The sequence below is a fragment of the Ylistrum balloti genome, unplaced genomic scaffold (assembly GCF_031769215.1).
Source record: "Ylistrum balloti isolate Yb309-2 unplaced genomic scaffold, AGI_CSIRO_Ybal_v1 Utg371072, whole genome shotgun sequence".
NCBI classification, from domain to species: Eukaryota; Metazoa; Mollusca; class Bivalvia; order Pectinida; family Pectinidae; genus Ylistrum; species Ylistrum balloti.
Window position 1 is genome coordinate 660,400 of NW_026782592.1, and position 26,300 is coordinate 686,699.

General features: G+C 35.1%; 1 protein-coding gene across 1 annotated transcript; it reads left to right on the plus strand.

The window, feature by feature from the left end:
• Positions 1-450: 450 nt before the first annotated feature.
• Positions 451-14,008, plus strand: LOC132560501 (uncharacterized). The gene is made up of 7 exons (XM_060225165.1): positions 451-508; positions 6,278-6,366; positions 7,543-7,614; positions 7,979-8,093; positions 9,807-9,907; positions 13,721-13,789; positions 13,913-14,008. The coding sequence occupies exons 1-7, from the start codon at positions 451-453 to the stop codon at positions 14,006-14,008; spliced, it is 600 nt and encodes a 199-aa protein (XP_060081148.1).
• The last annotated feature ends 12,292 nt before the right edge of the window (positions 14,009-26,300 follow it).

Consider the following 26,300-nt stretch of genomic DNA (forward strand, 5'->3'; position numbering starts at 1 on the left):
TTTTCCAGAATAAAACACCTAACTTGGATTAGATCCACGGACCTTCAAGTACATGTGAGCTTCCGGAAAAAAAATAAAACTAGGATTAGATCCACGGACCTTCAAGTACATGTGAGCTTACGGAAAAAAAAATAAAACTAGGATTAGATCCACGGACCTTCAAGTACATGTTAGTTTTCCAGAATAAAAACCGAAACTAGGATTAGAACCACAAACCTCAAGTACCTGTGAGATTTCCGGAATAAAACCCCAAACTAGGATCAGATGCACAAACCTTCGTGTGAGTGTCCGATATAAAATCAAAACACTGAAAGACTAAACATGTTGATAGTATATATATTTGCAATTTTACATGCCTAACACTCACACATGGCTATAGAAGATGACTTTCAACGGCCAAGTTTAAAATTTTGAATACATTTTCCATCAAAAGAATCAAATCTGCGCAAAATGTACAACTCTCAGAAACAATCTAAAGTTCCAAATCAAGAGATTACCACTGACATTGGTAAGGAATATCGAATCCAGAATAAACCTTTAACAACAGATTATAAATTGTTTATTTTGCTACCGTAAAACTCACGCGTAAAGCGCCCAATTTTTCTTGGAAAATTCAAGGTCCAAAGTGGGATTGCGCACATTATGTATCGATAGGTCTTATTTCGTGGAAAGATCAAAGGTTTTGCGAGGACGGCATAAGTGATTTTCGGAATTATCTGGTACGCAAAAAATTATGAATGAAAAAATAAATAAAAACAATTACTGTATATATTAATAAATATATTAACAAACCGAGTTGACATCATCCAAATAAATTCAGAACAGTATTTTCCAATCGGTAAAAGCAGTGACCTGTGTGGAACATTGGACAAATTGTCGATTATATATGACTGTCTTTTTTGTTCACTTGTCGGATTGTGTATTGGCATCGAATTTTCTGACTGCGTATATATTAGTTATCAAAATCGGCCTCATTGATATTTATGAAACATATCTGTGACTCTTATGATTATAATAATTACGTATTCGTCATCACAAGGACAGTCTTCGCGCAATACCTTATCAAAATGTGTGGTGAAAGTCCGTTACTGTTTGACAAAGTGTCTCAAGGCTATAGAGACAACCGCCGAGACGAAGTTGTCCTTGCACGTCTTCGGATGGGTCATACATACCTTACACATTCATATATGTTGAAAGGCGAAGATAATCCTAGGTGCATAGGATACGATGAGCCATTCACCGTTAAACATTTTTTATTGGACTGCAGTGACCTTCTGTCTACTCGTGAACGTTTTTACCGTAACATGACATGTCTAAAATCGTTTTGAAACTGTTGAGATTTGTAAAATTCTACATAACCTGAAAGATGTTGGCCTATATAATAGACTATGACGTACCATTTTAATCTTTTGTGTTCAACATACGCATTTAAGATTTTTAACATTTGTCTTTTACCTTTTGGTTCGTTTAATGTTATTTCTTTTCGGATCACTGTGTGTTTTACCGTTTGATGGCCCTTATGACTTTTTATGTGTTGACGGGCCGTTAAGAATGTAATAATAACAATAACAATAATCTTTGACAAAGTACACTTGCCTACATTCCACACTGGGCAAACCGATCGCTTGCAATACAGGTTGGGACCTCCATTTGTTTTGCTGATGCACGACGTGACAGCGGTCTTGAAAGAAAACTTCACCTACACAGATCGCAACTAGTGGTACGAGGATTATAAAACAAAGATCGCTTATGTGTTATATCATTCCCGTTTAAATCAACATTTCACAAGATATAAAATTTCAAAATTATTATATTAGTAAAATCTTATCTTGTATATAGCAAAACATGAATATGAAGTATCCAAAACTATAGGCAGAAAATACATGTTGCCTTAAATAATTATGTCAAGTAACCAGTTATAAAAGATATCAATATTATATCATTAATTTTATATATGTTTGACAAGTTAGACATGTTCAGTGTGGCTTCCTTGATCATTCATCATTTTATGGATCATTCATCCTTGTTAGAAATGTATTATGGTTCACTGATGACGCTGCACACAAGTGAATACCGACGGCGATTGAGAAATATTTATCCGCAACTCAACCAATGTTTTCAAATATCACCATAAAATTCGGTACAAGGATGCTATCATATCAAAACTACAACTTCTGATGTCTCTAACTTCTTTGAGTATTTAGACAAAAGTGTCTGAGGGCGCATCACGTTTTCCAATTATATTTGTATAAAACTCTCACTATGGTAAAATCGTCAGAATATTTAGTATTTTAAAGGCATATTCCTCACAAGTTAGGATTTCATTGGATGTGCAAAATCATCTACTTATGTTCTTATGGAAATTTTACCACCGGGTTTACTGTTTAAACAAACATGCGTAATAACATGTTTGCGTTGTTAGAATATAGGTTCTCACAGCTCATCCAGCAGAAGATTGGGTGTGACGCTTCGCACTGACTTACGTAGTGTACGAAATAGCAAGGAATCCACTTTTTCGACTGTATTATAATCCTATGTACAATAAGGTCGAAAAGAATGTGACAAGTTGGTAAACAGATTGTAGACCAAAGATGCACAAGATGGTAACAATGTACTATAATCTATGTAACAAGGGCTGTGAATGTCCACATAGGCGCAGTTTATCGTCTCTACATACGCCTTAGACTGACTGATGCAACTGCTGACTGCCTGCGAACAGGCAGACCGAAGGCTACAACACCTGACCAACATCGTTTCCTGATGTAGCTATACTTGTGCATCCGGTTTAGAATTGTAAAAAAAAAACCTGCAAATGAAACATCAGGGGCACACAACCCAAGTATAAACTGAGGCGTCTCCGCTTCAATGACATCAAGCCGCGTCGCGTTTGCAGTATGGATGCCTAACAATTGACATCATGTGACATCAGATCTGAACAGCTCCTTATGCAAAACTATGTGTCCGTCACCATAGCATGCTTGAGAAGTTGTTTTCAGGTAATCTAGCTTCAGAAGTTTTCGTTTTAACTTGTAATTGAAAAATGTGGAAATAAAGGGCTTTAGAGTAATGTATAGGAAATGGGTGGTATTTTGGAACTGAAAACACAGTGGGATGTTTGTTACGAGTTCAGCAGGGTGTTTTTCTCGAATAAACACGAACGGCTGTAATAGTACATGGCTGTGAACGATCATTTAGCACAAAGTATTTAAGGAAAAGACGAGATGTACTGAGGGTGAATTCGTGAAAATGATGGAATTTCTGGCTGAAAATATCTCAGTTGAGTTTGGTGGCAAGATCTTTCAACAGATTACTGACACACCTATAGCAAAACAAAGTTTTGTCCCTCTCTCGGCTGACTTGCTTTTACTTTCATTCCAGGATGAATTTAGAGCTTATCCAAACGCCTTGTAACTTCTGAAAATAAATAAAAATGAATTAAATAAACTCCTTCTTTTTCACAAAAATTGCGAAACTATTTTTTCCAACTGACATCAATCACTCTTGTTGGCCAAGGTGGAAGGATGCAAGGGTCTTACTGTGGGGCCCGCCTGGTCGGGCAGGTGACCCCATACCTTTTCATGTCCGTTCAGGTAATCGAACCTCCGATGTCTAGGTGAAAGGCGAGTGTGTTACTACTGCGCCAACCGACCATCAATAATGATTGGAATACAAAGAACCGTGATCACATTTCCACGGAATTTTTTTCAACTACGAGTTTCTCTGTCTAGTAACGTTAGCAACAACGTTTCAGAACATTTCAGTCATTGTTTTTTTTCATCCATATCTTATCTCTAACTCTATCAGTTTGACACAAGCAAAAATTAAAACCAGCTTAAAATTATTTTAATTTCAGAATTAAAGTATGTGCTGAATATTTATATTGATATCTATATCATAATGAATGTATATTGAAGTTCACATAAAGAATCTGTATTGGCGGAGTTTCATCTTTACACTTTTACTCTCTGGATACATTAGTGATCTTAGATGTTAAATACATGTACATTGGTGCGTCCACACAGGGAATACTGAACTCTATTAGCAGTCGTGTGCTTTCTGAATAATTGTTGACAACGAAGACACAGATAAGAATATTGAACTCGACGCCTACAATTGTTCACGTGTATTTTGCACGAAATACAGGGTTAGCTAATGATGCACGTGGATATCTATGGTAAGCATATGATTCCATTGTAACAATGTCATTCGTTTTATATGCGTTTACCGTGTGGGTTACATAGTGTCCATTACCAGGTTTGTTTACAAATTTCCTTTGTATGTACTCTATCAATTACAACATTGCTTTAGCCAGTCTAGATCCTGTGAAGCACAACTTATTAAATGCATTGAAGATATTTCTAAAAAAGTTGAATTCTTTATTTCTCTAAAGTGTTTGATAAAGTCAGTCACAATATCTTATTTCATAAACTACATTATCCATGGTTATCAAATGGATTGGCAATACTCGACGAAGAACTTCTTCCTATGTCCCAGTCGAGTCAGGGGCCCCCAGTGATGTTTCTCAAACATAGTTTTCCCCTTTACTTAATAAATGACATCATCTTGACCTCTCCTCCACATTAAATTGGTTCGCCGTCGAAAACACAATGTATATCATTGTCACTTCTAGTTAGGATGTTTCAGTTCAAAACAACAACAACAACCAAAAAAAAAAAAAAAAACAAAAGTTTTAATATATATATCCGACTGGAAGAAAAAACCTGAGAAAATGTTATTCCTTTCCCAAACATGTGATGTCCTCTCCATCTCCAGAAACAAAAAGCCGACAAACTACTAATATTATTTACGCCGCTACTGTCTTCAATAAACTGATAAGGCCAAATACTTTACCAGGCGTAATAGTGCACGAACTAAAATGGGAATCCCAACACATGTTACAAAGCTACCAAATCTTTGGACTTTTTTCGACACGATTTTAAAGTTACGGGCTTATAAGTGTGTCTATCTTTGGAATATTCTTGTACTCTGTGAGGCCCACGCCAAAATGGTGACATTCACAAATTAGATAAGGTGCAGCGAAGTGCGAGTCGTTTGGGCACTAACAGAAATCACAATACTTCTAGTGTTATAGAGATGTTTGAATATCTTCAATGGTCGCGCTTATCTCCCAGACACATGGATGACCGTTTAATTATAATGTGCAAAATATCTCACAGCCTTGTTGCTAACAATAAAAACCTCTACTTAAAACCAGACAAAACCGTACAAACATGTCAACATAACTATGCGCTTAACTCAAATTAAATAAGATTATGACAAACTATGAACAAAAGAGATTTATACAAAGGCTTATGAAAAAGTACATAGAGAAGAAGATCACGTGTTCTGGAAGAGTAAGCGTTTTCAACTTCATATCACGCCATGTAAATCTTGGCCAATCCAAGGAAGTAATGACATGTTCTCATATGGGAACAGGGTAAACAACAACGGAATCTACAGGCAAATTAACGAGCATAAAACCTGTCCAGCTTCCCATCACACAATTCTGGCAGCAATTTCTCCACCTTATTTATAATAAAGAACAGATAACAATAGCTTAGTAACATGAGAAGAAATGTCATAAACGCCTTGTAACTTCTGAAAATATAAAATAAAAAAAAATGAATTAAATAAACTCCTTCTTTTACACAAAAATTGCGAAACTATTTTTTCAACTGACATCAATCACTCTTGTTGGCCAAGGTGGAAGGATGCAAGGGGTCTTACTGTGGGACCCACCTGGCTGGGCAGGTGACCCTATACCTTTTCATGTCCGTTCAGGGAATCGAACCTCCGATGTCTAGGTGAAAGGCGAGTGTGTTACTAATGCGCCAACCGACCATCAATAATGATTGGAATACAAAGAACCATGATCACATTTCCACGGAATTTTTTTTCAATTACGAGTTTCTCTGTCTAGTAACGTTAGCAACAACGTTTCAGAACATTTCAGTCATTGTTTTTTTCATCCATATCTTATCTCTAACTCTATCAGTTTGACACAAGCAAAAATTAAAACCAGCTTAAAAATTATTTTAATTTCAGAATTAAAGCATGTGCTGATTATTTTACTAAACGTTTCAGTGCAAGGTAAGAAATTACATTATCACAGTAATGATCACTAAATTCAAAAAGACTTTCTTATATAACGAATATTTTACAAAACATTTAATTCATATACTTTATTCATCTTTTTCTATCTGATTGCGGATTGTTAGCCAAAGTTACAAATGATCTAGATTACAATTTTTGAAAATTTAATCCTATTATTTTTCAGTCCTTACGGCGAGACAGAAATGTTTGACATGTTCGTACATTTCACATCCATGGTTCTGTGACAATTATACTCACTGTGAAGACGGAGAGGTAAACAGTGTCACGTATTACTTTACACACGTGCATCCTAAAATGATACAAACATACGTGTATCCTTAAACATTAAATACACACATGCATCCTTAAACATGACATACACGCGTGCATCCTTAAACATTACATACACATGTCCTTCCTTAAACATAAAATATCACGTGCGGTCTTAAAAATTACATACACATGTGCATCCTTAAACATAAAATATCACGTGCGTCCTAAAACATGAAACACACATGTGAATCGTTCAACATTAGATACACATGTGTGTCTTAAAAAAATTACATACACACTACATTCTTAATCATTACATACACATAACAATGCTGTAACCTCAAACATATTTGGAATTCATTTTTATGAGATATATCTTTGGTATTTTCATGAAAACATAAATGAATTCGTCTCAGAATGGTAGAGAAAACAACCCTATGTACTAGTGTTAACTCTGCTGTGATGTCTGTATCTTGTAACTCAACTTATAGAACAAGTAACAAGAAGTATATATTTTATAATATGTATACTTTTCAGAGGCGTAGCTAGCCCAGCAGAAATGTGTTTGAAGGTCAGGGGTGTGGGTTAGGAGTTAACACCATTGAGAGCGTTAGAAGTTAAAAAGGGAAATCTTCGTTATAAATGTCTTTGAGAAATGAAGCCTTTTTAAGCCTATCAATGAAAAGGTAATATTTTTTTTTCTTTTTAAATTTACTGTACTACACCCCTGCCAGATTTAGTATTGTTCCTCCTGTAATTAAAATGTGGATGTATTGTAGGAGATACGGAACCTTAAACTACTGTCTTTTACTTTTCAGTGACCAACGACATACCATTATGTTGGAAAATAATTCTAAGAAATCCATGGATGTTTCATGTGTTACTTTGCCTTGACGCGTGCAGTCATGATATATACTTTACAGCGAAATGTTGTCAAAGAGTTATCGTTTGTTTCGTTTAAGCTACGCTATACAAAATCAGTATTCCGTAACGTATCTATCATTTATAGATTTTATCAAACGTAAATAGAACAAACGTGTTTCAAGAAGTGTCCATGCATTTTTTCTCTAGTTCATACCTTTGCCCCAGTTTCATCGAGTTTGACTTTGAATCAAACTTCCGTTGCCATGTTGACAAAAATGTATTTCAGCCTTTTTTTCTTTATTATTCTCATAGATTTGCCACATCCGGAAAATGATTACACACAACGGCCATATCCAGTATACTTCTGGTTGTGTAAGTGACAAAGTAGGTATTCACGAACTATTACCATGGAATTCTATCAGCCAGGTTTTATAAAACGTGATATTTCTTAATGTATATTTCGTATTTGATAGGATTCTCTTCTCCTATTTCCCTATCATCAATCTTTACATAGCCTGGTATTCGGGCTACATTGGTAAACTGGGTGTTTCTCATATGTAACTCTAAAATGTTACATGATCAAACAGAATAGATATCTACGTAATTTTACACAATCGATTTTCAGTTGGTCCTACGTATACCTATACATGTAATACACACACACGTGTCAGTCGAAATATTCCACTCATTCTAGACAATCATTGTGCGCTGTTAACGTCTGTTTATATGCAATTACACTTTTTTCCAGAGCTGTTCAGTAGACGGGTCATTTCATGGATCATTCGGCACGCCCTACGGTCATGTCGCGTGCGTTGAGTGTTGTCATGGTGATTTCTGTAACAACAAAGGGTGTGGAGATCCAGGTATTTACTTATAACCCCGTAAAATATAACCTTAAACTCATGGACTGATCGATTCGTTTCTTTGCGATTTTATTTAAAGAAATAAATGGGGAGGGGATTAAGTCTTCAGGTCTTCAGATGAATTCAAAATGTAAAAGCATTACATGTGCAACGTTATACACAATGTTCATACACAATACAATTTAAAGGTTAGGTTTGTTATCGACATAAGCGATAGTAACACGGACTTAGATACATATAGAAGTCCGTTATATTAGCAAGGAGATATTACTTACAAAATGTAAACTTCAAATTGACGAAATGTCTTAGAAACATGGACATTTATGAAGTGTTTCGATACCTGTAGCGTGCATAAATAATACGTTTTTAAGTGAAGTCCCAGGCAGAGGCAACTAGAACACTAACCATTGTGTCGAGCACAGAACATGTGTAATAACTTCACATGACAACATAATTAATGACGAAATGTCTTAGAAACATGGACATTTATGAAGTGTTTCGATACCTGTAGCGTGCATAAATAATGTGAACACTAACCATTGTGTCGAGCACAGAACATGTGTAATAACTTCACATGACAACATAATAAAATACTATCAGAGAGGTCATAAAGGTCACCATCAATAGGCAAAAATTAAAACCATTAATGTTCTAATTCTGTTCTCTCAAACGAACATAGATTATCATCATCTATATCGCATACAGTTTATTCAAGTAAATGTACAATAAAATTGGCACCACTTTTAGATACATCCGTCTCGGGCAAGATTCACTTAAAGTTCGTCTTTCCTCTCACAAATGTACCTGTAGGCACACCTGATACGCAGAACATAACACATCTGGATAACGTGGCTACTGGAAAAGCAAGACATACAAAACTGCTCATTCAATCACATAAACGGGGGTTGGTGGAATTGGGTGGGTGAGTGGGAAGTCCTGTCTGATCGAAGGCTAAGCGAACACAGACACCTGGGCCCGTATTCATGCTTGAGCATGAGAACGGTTTCATGAATACGGGCCCTGTACTTGTCAACACTGCCGAATGTCTATCTATCTCACGTGCGCTAGTAGCGGCACGTACGAAAAATGCAACGGCCTTTACCATGCATGTTGAGATAACCATGATAAATAAGGTATAATAAGTTTGATTTGTTATCAGCTGATATTAGATGGTGTTAGGGGAACAAGACATCGAATAATCAACTGCGGCACGTCAGTGGTATATTTTTTTGTGAGCCGTAATGTTGCAGTCAAGGAGTGGAAAGTTCACGAAAGGAAAATTTAGTGGTATGATGTCATTATAAGTAAAAAAAATGTACTTTATGTTGAAATACATGTATCAGTTAAAACCTTAAAGAAGATATATTTGAAATATTGAATATGTTACTATATACTTTAACTTTGAAGGATTATACTGTTGTAAACAGTAATTAAACAGTTATATTACGAAATATATATATCTATATAGATATGTGGTTTATTATCATGAGTATATCTTCAATTAAATCGTGGTTCTCTTTTCATCGATATTACAAAAGAGTTCATATCATATGAAAAACGTAAAACTCACTCAAACAGGTGGTAAAATATAAAATAAGTGATTATCTGTAACAATACCATTATCAAAGTAGCATGACGGGAAAAAATACCAATTATTGAAAGTAGTTTATAAGAACTAAGCATTAAGTACGTTAGACTACCTTCTATTACTAGGACCACCGTCACGTGCTACCCGTGGGCCATTATGTTTCCAGTGTGAGAAAATGACGTCACCAAGCGATTGTCGGACTCTCGCGTCATGCAGCTCGGACCAGGTGATGTAGTGTTTGCTTAGAGTTCGCTAAGGTGACCAACGATGATATGGTAACATATGTTAACTATTTCTAGCAATTATAAATACAATACTACTTCAATTTGTTTCTGTTAGTAAATGAAATCCAACAGATGATTTACTGTTAGAACGGTACTGTGAGTTCTTCTGAAGGTCACAACAACTTAGATGTCAATTCACCTAATATTGGTCAATAAATCGTTCACCAAACATCCCGCTTACAAGCTTCAAACATTTTTGAAAACTTTGGTGAGTAATCCATTCTCTCTCAATAAGTTGTTTGGTAAGTACAATCTATTCTCTCTAAATTAGTTGTTTGGTGAGTATAATCCATTCTCTCTAAATTAGTTGTTCGATGAGTATAATCTATTCTCTCTAAATTAGTTGTTCGATGAGTATAATCTATTCTCTCTAAATTAGTTGTTCGATGAGTATAATCTATTCTCTCTAAATTAGTTGTTCGATGAGTATTCTCTCTAAATTAGTTGTTCGATGAGTATAATCCATTCTCTCTAAATTAGTTGTTCGATGAGTATAATCTATTCTCTCTAAATTAGTTGTTCGATGAGTATAATCTATTCTCTCTAAATTAGTTGTTCGATGAGTATAATCCATTCTCTCTAAATTAGTTGTTTGGTGAGTATAATCTATTCTCTCTAAATCAGTTGTTTGGTGAGTATAATCCATTCTCTCTAAATTAGTTGTTCGATGAGTATAATCCATTCTCTCTAAATTAGTTGTTTGGTGAGTATAATCTATTCTCTCTAAATTAGTTGTTCGATGAGTATAATTCTCTCTAAATTAGTTGTTTGGTTCTCTCTAAATTAGTTGTTCGATGAGTATAATCTATTCTCTCTAAATTAGTTGTTTGGTGAGTATAATCTATTCTCTCTAAATCAGTTGTTTGGTGAGTATAATCCATTCTCTCTAAATTAGTTGTTCGATGAGTATAATCTATTCTCTCTAAATTAGTTGTTTGGTGAGTATAATCTATTCTCTCTAAATTAGTTGTTCGATGAGTATAATCTATTCTCTCTAAATTAGTTGTTTGGTGAGTATAATCTATTCTCTCTAAATCAGTTGTTTGGTGAGTATAATCCATTCTCTCTAAATCAGTTGTTTGGAGAGATTAGAGATTTTATTTCGCTCAGTCACACTGAAGTGTGAAACAAGAGGTCACAATTCGTTACATTTATATGTTACATGGCAGGAGTACAACGGTGCAGCTAATTGTAAGCTTACAGACGGGATACTACAGACTCAGCTGATAGGCTGTTCTCGCCTAATCAAGGGGAGATAATCCAAGCCGATACAACCAGATAATTATATCGCCTTCAAGATCCCCTCAAGAGCCTGCAAAAAACCACAATCCTCTGAGCCTGTTTACATTACATATAGTCAGTAACCCTTTGAACTCTGTCATATCATGGTGAATAGTATAATAATTAGGTATGAACTTTCTCCTATTATTTTGTATGGCTGGATTTTCACACAAAAATAAATAATGATATTCATCACCTACGCATAACCTGTCCTCTGTTCTTATACCTGTCCACCTACCAGTTTCTACTGGCAAGCGCATGTTGGAAGTTCTCAATTTACAAAGTAATTTCCTAATTTTAGGACCCATTTTCAACAAATAGGTTTCACAATCGAAATTCATTTTGTTTAAGGCATACACATTTCCCCTTGAAGCATTATTTATATGACTATACTACTTTTGAATGAATTGATCATGTAAATTCTGTTTCAGAATAACTTTTAGCTCTGGTAAACAAGGTAGATACTCTCTTTGTAAGGTCCATACATAACTTAAGCCTGATTCATTAAGTATATTCTGTACAAAAGAAATCCATTTAAATATAACAACATTATTTTCACGTAGTCTGAACATCAAGTTATACAATGTACTGGACAGTTTTTCATTACATGTTATCAATTTAGGCCAAAATAAAATTGTTCTGAGTTTTATATCAGATAACACAGGGAAACGCTCTGTTTCTCCATACACCATAAAGGAGGCAGTGCTTTTCCTTACATTCAGCAAACGTTTACAGAACTGAAGATGTACTCTTTCTATTATATTTACATTTTCAAAGCCCCATATCTCACATGAGTAAAGCAATATTGGCAAAACTAGAGTATCGAACATCTTAAATTGTAGGTTTACTGGTAATGATATGTTTCTTATCTTACGATAAACAGCATATAAAGCTTTGGAGCTTGATCACATAATCTATGTTTGGCATTTACAAATGTTCCGTTATAATTAAACAATACGCCAAGATAAGAAAAAGATTCTGTAATTTCTAGCTCTTTGCCATAAAGACTAAATGTAACATTTCCCTTATATTTCTGTTTGGAACATATTGTAATCTTTGTTTTATCGGTATTGACTGTTAACTTCCATTGATTACAAGATCTTTTAAAACTGTTCAAGGCAAATTGTAGTCCTTCAGGAGATTCTGCAAGGATGACAGTGTCATCAGCTTATAGAATAATACATACTTTTAGATAAATACTAATGTGCTCACGGCTAAGGCTATCAAGATGGTGAAGCCAATTTACATTGTTTTCATAAAGAAATAATTCAAGATCATTCAAGTACAGAGAAAATAAAAATGGTGACAAATTTTCGACCTGTTTTAAACCGACACTAGAAACAAACATGTCGGATAACTCATTTCCATTTTTAACACATAATTTCGTATTTTGGTAAAGATTATTTGGTGAGTATAATCCATTCTCTCGTAATTAGTTGTTTGGCAGATATAATCCATTCTCTCGGAATAAGGTGTTTGGTGAATATTCTATTCTCTCGTAATTCGTTTTTGGGTCAGTATAATCAATTTTTTTATAAACAGTTCCTTGGCAGGTATAATCCATTCTCTTTTACTCAGTTGTTAAGTTTTTGTATTCGCTCATAAATATTCTCCTGCAATAGTTGCAAGGTCATGGTCTTGATAAAACTATGAATTTCGATACTCAGGTATTTTTTTCATTACCTTACCTGTATGGTGTGTTTGAGACTACGGCGGTTTACCTGATATGTCGATAGGATGATTATGTAGAAAATATAAAGTTATTATTACTAGTAAAGAACAATCTTGATAAACATATACTATCATAAATAGACCTTGCTAAGTCCTTCGCTATCAGATATATAAGAGTACCTCGCTTTTCATCAATAAGAATTGTTGTTCACAACAAATCCCAAGCACAGGAAATAAAGTACACGCCAACTCTTATCTCAGTATTTTAAATCAATTGCTGCTACCAATGTACAACATCAACAGCTTTTTATCATGTTATGCAGTTTCCCTTTCTAGGTAGGAACATTTCCACTTTCTTAGACTAAATGCATGTTAGGTCTTGTTCTCTGTCAAAGACATCCACAGCTGATGAAAAAATACAACTTGGGTCATATGTTTTGAATGGCGCAAGTCGATGAAGACACCGGGTAATTTTCTAGTAGCCATCACGCCTCATCTATAAAAATCTATTACCCTGTGATCGGTGAAGTAGTATGTGTTCGGACTTGTAAATATATCTAAATGTTTCATTATCTTTGACTTGGTTCTCATCTTGAGAACATGGCATTGCTTGGATTTACCTCTATTTACATAGTGGGAGTCGTTGACGAAGATAATGGTAACATTTCCAGTTCACAATATCATATTCTTGTCCTGTTTACATGGGTACAGTACTCATTCAACTATTTCTCTCTGTATTCTTTCGCTGTCTTTTTATCGGTTTTGATAATTGTATATTGTAATCATCTTCTTTGTTATTGCAGGTTTGCAGCATTACAGAATCATTAACAGACAGTGGCTCGATCTTCACGACTGCGTGTGCCGCAAAAAATGTAAGATATAGCTACATATGTTTTCAGTAGTCACTTACGGCATACTTTTACCATAGAACAAATGAATATCATTCTAATTATTGCTCCAGGTCTAACTTAAGTGAACCTCTTTTTATATCATAGAGAACCAATCCTTTGAAGCAGGTCACTGGCCTACAGATAAACTTTAAACCGAAGAAAAATATTAAACAACAACTCTCAAAGCTGGAAAGTGTATAAACCACACAAAACCAATAACAGCATACAATTGTAAGGAGATATATCCTATACATTTTTTTTATTACCTGGGGAAATCGTTTCATGATAACATAACAAGTAGTTGTAATAAAGTTATTGTAATCAAGTTTGTGTAACCAAAAGGAATTTCTTCTTTTGATCATCAGACATGTCCACAGCCCCACGAAGTATTAGGACGGGACACTAATACGCCAAGAAAGAACAAGTCGCCGAGTCGCTGTCACTTCTGCTGTTCTGTTGACTATTGTAACACCGCGTGTCCACCAAATTCTTGAGGCTGTTACTATGTTACCAACTCGATTCTCCTTTATGAAATATAAAATTTGAATCAAGTCATTAAAAAGTACCTAATGGATCCTAATTTTGATGTTATTATATTTTGTCACTTTGATATTTTTCTCAGTCGCCTCCTAAGTTGAATAAACGATGCTCTTAGCATCGCTGACAAGTTCTAGAAGGACGAGACAGCTGTATGATGCATTTGAATTCATTATTTGACTGTACTCTATTCGATTCTAAATTTGTATTAAAAGGTGCTATTGAGTTATGTGCCTTTCGCATAATGTTCAAGGTTGCAGGTGGAAAACGGTGCTGGTCGACTCTTAGTCCCCCAGATTTGCCGTAACCTGCTTGTCGCGTTTGAATTAATTCGCACTGTGGCACAGTTCAGAAATTGTGCATGAATTTGCTTGTGAAATAAATATATGAAAATAACATGATTTATTCCATTATGTGGCTATTTCACCTCCCCACTTCATTCTGACATTTTTTTTTCTCGATCACTTTGGATTTTCCTCAGTCACCTCCTACATTTAAATTTTAAGCCCTTACTCTCATTGATGATTCATAGAAGGACGCAACATCTGATAAATTCATTATTTAGCACTACTGTACATAGCTCTGTATCAAAAGGTACACTTCACTGGTGTGATTTTTACACAATCTTTGACTTTGCCTCAGTTTAATTGGTTTTGGTTTTAAACAACATCTCGCTAACATATTGGCTTCTTTTATGCCCCGGATCGAAAACTTTGGGAGCATATTGTTTTTGTACTGACTGTTTGTCCATTGTCAATTTTAACCTTGCCCGTAACTATTGCCATGTAAGATGTAAGGCTTGCATATTTGGCATGTATGGCAAGCCGTTTTAACTTTTAATCCCGATTCCCCTTAACGTGAAATGTACATTAAATATATTTCGCTTTAGTGAAATTCTTTCGCCTTAAGGTAATAAAACTTCTTTTTTTCGCAAACAGAATTTCACTTAAGTGCAATTTGAATTAATAGTTTACATTTTGGCAATTCTCAACTGTATGTACATGTAGCATTACTACAGCTGTCCACTACTTCATATGCCCGTTGTCAACGAGCTGTTTGTTAGCATTCCAAGACAGTTTCACTTGGATCTAATTTAAACAATCTTTTAGTTCAATCCAACTTCATTGAAATAATTCAGTCGTCAAAATAGCCTTTGATCATCCAAATTACCTGAAAATGTTCATCAGTTGTCCACAGATGCACCCCTGAGGTGTTTGTAGTCAAGTTATCGACCTTAAGAATCTGTTTGACGGACTTGTGTAAGTCTACTGAATTTCGTTCACAATTAACTATATCGATGTACATGTGGCGATGTTCACTTTCTATCTCACATAAACCGCAAATTAACAGCATGGAAAATCGAAGTGGTTCTTCCTGTCTGTGCAACCCTCGCTAAAATGAAAGTAGATCTAATACGCAAATAAAATACGCAACTACGTCTCAAGTCCACATTAGATTTCCGGGTTTCAAGCGGTACGCAAGCACATGTTAAGATGGCGACCTTCATTTCGAACTTCGCAAGGGTGTATAGCAGAAGGCTTTCTTATCGCCTTCTTACAAGCCATCATGGGATTGCAAGCTTGAGTGCTGCTAGAAATGTTAAGTTGATGCAAAATCAGCATTTGCAACGCTGTCTGTCTCTATCATCAATACGGAAAATAGATATTAACGACGAAACTGACAAGCCTGTGTCCGTGCTCACTCAAAAAATCGCCATTTCAGATCAGAACTTTCCTCGCGGTCTATTCATAGGTAAAAGAGGAGACAACATACGAAAGCTTGAGTCGAGCTGTGGACCTGGATTCAGTATTGAAGCGAAACATGACTGTATACTCCTGTTTGGGACCGATGCAGAGGAAATGGAGAGTGCATCAGAAAAGGTGAGAAGGGAAATCCAAAGAATTGAGACAATAGCAGCAAGACAGTTAGACGATAGGCTAACAGAAGAACAGGACCCATTGAATACATTCAGTGAAGTGGTATCCACAGATGGGAATGCGGTTATGCATAAGCAAATTTGTGGAAGGCTTATTGGAAAAGGAGGATTCAAAATCCAGCAACTTCAATCAGAAAGTGGACTCGATTTTAGATTGGTCGCCCCCGGAAGTAATCATGTCGTAGTATCAGGGCCCGATACTGAAGTGTTGAATAAGGCAGTAAAATTAATTCAACAGGAGGTCCAAAGAATAAGGGATGAGATCAATTCTGCCTTTGAGGAAAAGTTATTTATAGATGAGGATGCCTATATTCATAACAGAATTTGTAGAATGATCATTGGAAAAGAAGGGAAGAACATCCAGCAACTGAAGTCCGAAATAGGATTCGATTTTAGATTGACTGTCCTAGAAAGTAATCATGTGTTAGTATCTGGGCCAGATGCTGAAGGGGTGAATAAAGCAGTAGAAAAAGTTCAACAGGAAGTCAAAAGAATAAAGGAGGAGATGGCTTTGAATTTTGCCTTCAAGGAAAAGGTGTTCACAGATGAGGATGCCGGTATCCATAACAAAATTTGTAGAATGCTCATTGGAAGAGATGGAAAGAACATTCAGCAGCTTCAATCAGAAACTGGGTTCAATGTTGATTTGACCACCGAAACATGTGGTCATATAATTGTATCTGGACATGATGCTGAAATGTTGGATGAAGCAGTGAAGAGAATTCAACAGGAGGTCCAAAAAATAAAGGATGAGATTGCTTTGAATTCTGCCTTCGAGGGAAAGGTGCTCACAGATGAGGATGCCAATATTCATAGCAGAATTTGTGGACTGTTGATTGGAAAAGAAGGAAAGAATATCCAGCAACTTAAATCAGAAACTGGACTCAATTTTGATTTGAACGTCAAAACGTGTGGTCATATAATTGTATCTGGGCCTGATGCTGAAATGATGAATGAAGCAGTTAAAAATATTCAACAGGAGGTCCAAAAGATAAGGGATGAGCTGGTTTTGAATTCTGCCTTTGAGGGAAAGGTGTTCACGGATGAGGATGCCAATATTCATAGCAGAATTTGTGGAATGATCATTGGAAAAGAAGGAAAGTTTATCCAGCGACTTAAATCGGAAAATGGACTTGATTTCAAATTGGTTGTCCCCGAAAATAATCAAATAATAATATCTGGGCCAAGTGCTGAAATGGTGAATAAAGCAGTGGAAACCGTTCAACAGGAGGTCCAAAAAATAAAGAATGATTTATTAGCATGCAATGGAAAGGTGTTAACTGATCCAGATGCAGCTGTTCATCATAAGATTTGTGGTATGTTAATTGGACGAGGAGGACACAACTTCCATCAAATGATGGCAGAGACTGGGTTCAAATTTCAGGTGATGACACAACAAACTGGTTATGTAAAAGTATTGGGGGCTACTGATCAAGAGTTGAACAAGGCTGTGGAAAAAGTTCAACAGCAGGTCCTGAGGATAAAGAATCAGATGGATTATTTCTAAGTCTTATAAACAAAATTACATAACATGTATAGTAACTAGAATACAGGATGATCAGTCAAAAAATACTTTTTCCTTTGATTTGTTAGAAGGAAAATGAGTGATTGTAAGATATGACCTAATTCCATCTTTTTATGACGCTGAGTTATTGTCTAATGTGATTAAGAATTGATTGTTATGTCATTAGTTTGCTTTGGCAATTCCATTGTTTCCTTATCACAATTACTCTTGAAAACAAATGACATAATACAATGAAGATGGAACAGATTTACCTTTTGGTCAAAATAAAACATAGTTGTGTTTCCTGCTACCTGACTGACCCTAACTTTTTACCTGCCACCCTTAAACATTTTATAGCATTTGTCTGGCCATATATTAATTACTGTAGATATTGTGTGGTTTTATAATAACAAACTTGGAATAAGCTTGAAGAGTTGTGAACAATTAGAATAGATATACAGGAGTATATTAGTAAGGGAGCTGAAAAAGTGGGCAGTCTATGAAAGATTTAAGTGTGATCTATATTGTAAATCAACAGATAAACGGAGATTAAATAACACTTGTATGATAATTAAAACAATGCTTTTGAAATGGAAAATTAAATAGTTGAAACTGTGACACTGTCACATCTATTGGGACCTAAAACAGCTGCAGACCTGCTGCGGTTAGGTTTTGATGTTGACGAGACACATTCACAATACTGGGTTTTCATACTATTTGTGTTTGGAAATGTAGACAAATTTGTTGATGTTGGTCATTGTAATTGTTACTATTATGGTTGTAGATTTCAAAACTGTAGAAAATTATTTTATTCTCGCTTATCTAAGCTAATTATTTTGTAACAGGAAACACAACTTTATGTATGGTTTTGATGAATATATTGTAATACTTGGTTTTCTTGTTGTTTGTGTTTAGAAACAAATCTTATTGATGTTGGTCATTATTATATCATTAAATTTAGAGTGACATTATACATGCTTTTCTAGTTATCTTTCAGCAAAATCAGAAACAAAAGCAGTTTAGGTTCTAATAATAAGCCGATAATCTGTTATACATATCCAAGTGTTACAAACAGTTTTCGTATTGTTATATATTTTGATATTGCAGAACAAACATGTTACATAAGAGAGCAATAGTTTGATTTAATGCAGTGAAGGAATGAAAAAAAAACTACATAATAAATGTGCATAATTTTGAAGATATGAATATATAACACCAAAGTTCATTCATTCAAATACTGTCGGTAACATCCTTTGGTGTTGGTAATTAATTCCTAGATTTAATATAAATAATAATATAAACTTTATTTATTTTACAACAATTACGAAACAAGTTATGTCAACTTATACTAATCACTCTTGTTGGGGTCTTCTTGTGGGAGGAAACTGGAGTACCCGGGGGAAACCCATGTGGTCGGGCAGGTGACCCCTTTCCTTTTCACATCCATTCCGGGAATCGAACCCCGGTCAGCTAGGTGAAAGGCGAGTGCGTTACCACTGCGTCACCCGACCACCCAATATTAATTCCTAGATTTAGAATGTTGAATTGACCCCTAAGGACACCGATGTGGGGGCTCCAAACGGAGAGGTTACACAATAGTTTACTTTGAAATGATACTCCTTCTTAATGTATACCTTAGTATTCAATGTCCAGGTCTTCAGGTTGGTAATGTCAACAGAATAGAAGAGTGTACTAGCACTGCTGTATGTAGTGTCAGAATTTCTATTCTACAAGCAACTGTCATCACAAATACACACACGCCTGCACCATTGACATTCAAATCCAACAGTTTTAACCAATTTCCCCTACACAAACTTTGAACACTTTCTTATTCACAGTAGCAATTATGACCTGGGCTAAAGGTAAACAACACTTTCCTTTCTCAAAATATGTTGAGATTTTACTTAAAAACGCCTTTTTGCCAGACATTCTGCTTCTTGGACTTTTGGTTCACCAGAAGAAGTCTTTTAAAAGAATATGATTCAAGGTCATTTTCTTTGCAAACTTTTTCAGACTTTATCTCACCGATATACATGTACCTGTCAAATATCATGCTTTCAGACCTGGTTAATTAGAAGAAATTGTTAAAAGTTTTAGCAAATTTTACCATGGGTCAGAGATACTTACTAGCGAAATATCACATTTCTAGGCCTTTTGGTTAATCAGAAGAAGTCGTTTTAAGATTTTACAAATTTGATTTCTGTGACCTTGAGTATGGGTCAAGGTTATTTCTTTCCACAGACAATGTCAAGTTTCATCAGAGAGACTTACAATCCAAATATCATGCCCTAAGCCTTTGGCTAATTAGAAGATGTTTAAAAATTTTAAAAATTTTACCTCTATGACCTTGAATATAGTTCAAGGTCATTTCCTTTCCCAAATGTTGTTGGGCTTAATTCCAGCGACCTACCAGCCAAGTATCATGACATTTTGCATATTGCTTATTGAGAAGTCATTCTAGCTCACTTGGCAATTTGGGGCTGGTGAGCTAAAAGTCATCTTCTGCAGTCCTACAAAGTTGTATTGGTATGTCATATGTTTAATTCCTCGGTAAATGACTATCAAAATTGTAAAATGAATGATGACCAATTTTCAAGGTCAAATGTCTTAAAATGTGAAAACAACTTCCCTTTAATAACCAAGAGACCCATATGATATTTGGTCAGTAGCATACTGCAAATAGTTGTTATCAAAAGCAATGAAAGTATTGTGTGAAATGTCCAAATCTGGTTTTTGCTACATGGTCAAATTTCAAAAAAGCTATTTTGAATAGCAAATTTTAACAATCTTCTGCTTAAGTTTTACAGGTTTAGAGTCTTGATGTTTGGTTTGTAAGATGCCTATATATGTAATTGACTACAAAGTTAAGAAAATGAATTATCTTGACCAACTTTACAACATACAGACAGCCATACCATAATACATCCTGTCAAAATCTAGGACTTGTATTGTGGCAACTTTACCATTTGCATACTGTATTTTCTTGTGTATTGTCAACTACCTTAGATTGCCTGCACTCACCAAAATAACTGCTTTAAGAATTGAATTCTGCAGATAGCCCACTCTGGTGCATTGCCCGTGGGTTATCTGTCGCTAATTATCCATACTGGTAACTGTCTTATGAATTTCAAATACCTGAACATTAGCTGGGGAATTCCCCAACACAAAGTTTATGTTGCGGTTGACAGCTTTTGCAGGTACTATTATCATAACACATGAAGAACTAGACCAATTGGATGGTGACTTGGAGCTGTCTGATTTCATTGGAATAGACTTCATACATTCTTGATCCCGTGTAACAAACTTAGTTCATTCTGATCCAGAACAGTTACCAATAAATCCCATACTGTATCCTGAGAGAAATAATCCGTTGAGAGCACCAATGTCCACAAGCTCTCTCGCCTCTTCACTACAAAACAACACCAACAGATGTAAACATTAAGTGTACCAAATATTGACGTAGGGCTAAAAACAAACCCCTAAACAAATGCAGTGCCCTCAACAGATTCAAAACGAGATAAAAAATCCAATTATGTGACACTTATTCTACAAGTTGTAAAAGTAATATCCAACAATGTATACGACTGCGCAGCTCCTGTCCATCGATAACATATCTTGTGATTACATATTGGACAGGTTTTATCTTGCAATGATTCTAGTAATTTTTTAAGAAGTTTAATAATTTCAAAAATACCGATAAACAAAACTCCTGAAATAAACAAAACTCTAGTGTCAATATGAATGATACCAAAAACTTATCTGGTGAAACAGCCACAAGTTGATATTAAGTTGACAAAGGCCATCCCAATGAACTAATCAACATTAAGGATGAGATTCGGATTCTGAAAAAAAATATAGGTTATCGATAAAATTATTAATTATTTAAACACTTAATTTCATTCTTCTAAAATACTAAAATAAAATCATTTTAATCATAGATACCAAAATAATGCAGGTTTTGAATAATGTTTGTAACATGATGGAAGATGATAGAATTCATATAAAGCAAACCTTTGATGTTGTGATTTTCTCCACTTCAGTGGCATGTAACTCCGGTAAATACCAGCCGCAATATACCCAGAGACTAGAGAGAACTTGTCTTCAGCTCAGTCGGATGAACATCAGACTTGTAAGTCAGGGGTCCTGGGTTTGAATCTTAACGGAGGCATTGAAATAAATAATGACCCCATGTTCAGTGTCAGTGAAACCAGGTGGGATTTTGTGGTGATGGAAAAATGCAGAGAATGTTCTTCTTTTCTCGGGTTTATAATGTGGTCACTTTTAAAACCCTCTATCAAGATAACAGGGGTTTCACAATTTATAAATGTTTCAAAAAGCTCTCAACATTGGTAACCTTGTTGCAAGTGATGTTCAATTTCAGAGAGTGGTCTAGGCAGATCTGTTCCAGCTCTGCATGTTCAGGATGGCCAGGTGTGAGGAACGCGTGAGGGTCACATGACAGGTTAAGGTTGAAGGTCGAAGATCACAATATACAAAACAAACACCAGCACATGGCACTTTACAATTGACAACATCGACAATGACACATGACAGGACTTAAAAGCAAAACAAACTGGACAATTAATTGTGCATAATAAGAATTAAACACTAAACATGACAACAACATTACTATTAGTAATCTTATTGATAAAACATACTTAGATTACAATGTTATATAACATATAATAGAATCCTGGACAGGCATAATCTAGAAGAGGCATGGCTGGGATATTCTTCTTGGCATAGTCCTTCAGGATCACAACACGCATTTCTAGGTTGTTGATCTGACAAGAGAGATAACTCTTACTTCTTGTGATCTCACCAATGCTACTTTGAGATTTTCTCACTGATGTTAGTAACACTAAATTTTAATCTAATTTTTAATCATTTTGTGGCAGCTCTCAGGAAGAGCTTTGGCTGCCAGACCACTCTGCTGCGACTCCTGTAGTATTGGCGTAAGGCTGTGGACAACACCAAATATGACGAAGCAATCCTCCTGGATCTGTCCAAGGCCTTTAACTGCCTTCCCCATGAGCTGTTTATGGAAAAACTTTGGGCACATGGACTTGAGTGTTCATTAGCACATATTGTCTGCAGTTATTTTAGCGATAGACTCCAGCGGACTTGTCTGGGGCCCAATGCCATTGACTGGGAGTTGTTGACAAAGGGAGTGCCCCAAGGGTCAATAGTTGACCCACTGCTTTTTAATATTTTCATCAGTGATATCTTTTTATTATATTGAAAAATGCAACCTGTACAATTATACAGATGACAGCACCCTCTCTAACGATAATGTCAGCCAGTCTAATACACTGGAAAAAGAGAGTCAGAACTTAGTAAACTGGCTTTATTGTAATGGAATGCAGGTGAATCCAGATAAATTTCACGCTATATGTTTAGGCAAGAAAATAAATGAAATTATTCCTTCTTTGAACATTGGCAGTCGTGAAATCTAATGTGAAAGTTCTGCGTGTTGACATCGACTCTGATTTGAATTTTGATTGATACATTTCTAACATTTGCAGAAAAGCTTCATAGCAACTTTTTTTCTTAAAACGAATTTGGATGTTACCTAACCAAGAAGTGCAAAATTACTATTTTTTAAATCTTTTATTTCATTTAATTTTTTTACTACTTCCGTAGTATGAAAACACCAGGAAGTTAGAAAATATACGGGAAAGGGCAGTCAGATTGACAGAGAATGATTTTACTACTCCTCTACATATCATTTTAGAGATATTTTAAAAAGTATGGCAATGGAAGTTTTTTTTTTAATTTCACATGGTATCAGTCCTCAATATATATCTAACTTTGTGAATTTTAAAATCTCAAATTATAATATCAGGCAGAACCTCACTACTACCATTCAGCAAGCCAAGACAACTAGGTATGGAAAAAATAATTTTAATTTGAGGTGGCCAAGGTGTGGAAGTCTACCTAATGAGACCATGATGGTCGATTACTTTCCTGTCTTTAGAAGACTTTTGGGATGGCTTGATATGTAGTTGTAGCATATGAAGCTGAAAATGTATGCATGAAACATTTGCTTGTACTACCTTTGCTAACTGCCAAAGTCAAGTCACTTATTATTTTTATGCATTTTTTTTTTAAATTATCTTTTTACACTTGTAGAACTTTAATATTGCGATTTCTGAAATATTCTTTCATAAATGTTGCATCACAAATTAAATTAAGCCTTAGTAGCATGTATCCTGTCAATTTCTAGTTTTTGCCATATCGGCATAAGATATGTACATCAGACATATTGTCTCTTAATATATAATCTATATGCTAAATGGGCATTATGTTTGTAAAACCATCAGTTGTGATGCATGATCTCACTGTCATATATTTTGAGTCATTACTGTACTGATGTTAGCAGTCGTAAAGAAACACTACAGATCTAAAGTCATGGTGTTCAAACCACGGCTAAAAATATCATTTTTTATATCTCCGCCAATTCATTTCAAGCGAATAAGTGTTGGTTTAAATTTAGATTATTTTCATGTTCGAGTGAAATAATTTAGGCATATTTGGGCGTGCCTGCATATACAAGTTTTGAACAGGGCTTACCCCGCCAGAAGAGAAAAGATAAGATCAGTAGGTCTACCTACCCTGGACTTACTCTAGAAAAAACGATAAATGAAAACGCCCTGTGCACCTCTTTACACTTTTTAATTTTGTACTTTCACTTTCTACAAACCCGATGAGTTCCGATCGGATTTCTGCACATATTCACTTCCGGGTCAAGCCAAGACGAACCACCACATCAGAAGATCTGTTTACTTGCACTAAGCCAAGTGTTGGTGACGGACGTGACAGCGTGACTTAGGTGGCTTTGAGAAGGAATATATATATACATTAGAAGCTGTTGGTACACTTCGTAAGTATATTTTTTTTACTTACAATCCTGAAATAGATATTATTGTTGTTAATTATTTTGACATCAATAAAGTTGGTAAATAGTTAGTGTTCGTGGAACTGCCGGGCGGTGCAGATAGAATTTTCTACCTACTTAATCGATCATACGATATTTGGGATCGTACGTGTTGTGGTTTGAATAATGATCGTGTATGTAAATGTCGAATCATGCTTGATTGATCAGGTGTGATGATTCTACAGCAACGTAATATGTAATACCTACAGAATCATTTCATGTTTTCAATGCAAACGTGGTACATTTGTAGCCAAATAAAAGTAGTAAGATATATATTTTTAACAAAGGGGCCTAACTCATTGGAAATTACTAATATTCAAATCAATTAATTTTCAGTAGTTGAACTCACCAACGAGCTCACTGGCCACAGGATTTCTTTTTTCTTTGAGGTGGGGGGGGGGGGGAATAAACATTTGCAATAAGGAAAATACATTCAACTGGATTTCTTTAGAACAATGATTTGTTCTTATATACAAAGAAAAACAAAACAAGCAAAATTTGATATTGCCACTATATTTGCACAATACCTGTACATATATCATAGAAAACTTAATTTCTATAACTGATTGATTGACCGTTAAGGAACTCTTCATGTCACACGTTTCTCATTGAAATTTCACTCTTTCTGTGACAGACTAGTTCAGTCCTTTTAATCTAATCCCTATAAGACTTAACTTACTTGGACTGACCAAGATATACATGGCATGTGTACATCTTCAATGAAGCAGAATATGCTTACCCTTCTGTAACACATGGTCTTATTCTCTTTGTACTCTTTGAGGAATCTCTCTGTAAATCTTTCTTTTGTTCATATTTTGCCCTAGTTTGATTGAATTTTTGCTTGGATATGGATTAGGTTCACATGTTGGTATTTTCTGATCGTTCTTGTAGTGTTGTTTGTATACATGTATATATTACTGCTTTTATTATGCAGTATGACCATAGGCCAAATCATCACCTGTCAATATGACTGAAGAGTGGCCTTATTACAGGTCTGCTATGATATAATATTGATTAACTAAGGACAACAACTCAATAGATGTTGTAGTTAAGTGATAGTTTATAGAAGGATAATATGCTGATCCTTTCATTGATTCAACATGGCTGGACATATGATCTAATACCACAAAATTTTGTCACAACGAAAACTCATGATAACAATATCTTCACATTTCGTTTTGAATTTATGATGCCCAACAAGCATAAGACTGCTGTATAATTATGTAGAAATGAAAACCGTTGGATAAAGATAAAAGATTCGTCTCTGATCACAGTTTGTCTTTTGAGCAGATTTAATACTTTAAAAATCATAATAATATACATAATATTAGTTCTTAAAAGCAATTATTTTTTTCAGTTTGTATTGACATCAATTTGACTGTCTTTATCAACAGACTTAAAGTTAAAGACTAACTTAAAGTTTGATCTTATCAACAGACTTATAGATAAAGACTACCTTAAAGTTTGACATTATCAACAGACTTAAAGGTAAAACTAACTTAAATTTTGCTTTATCAACAGACTTAAGGATAAAGATTGTTTTAAAGTTTGACATTATCAACAGACTTAAAGATAAAAC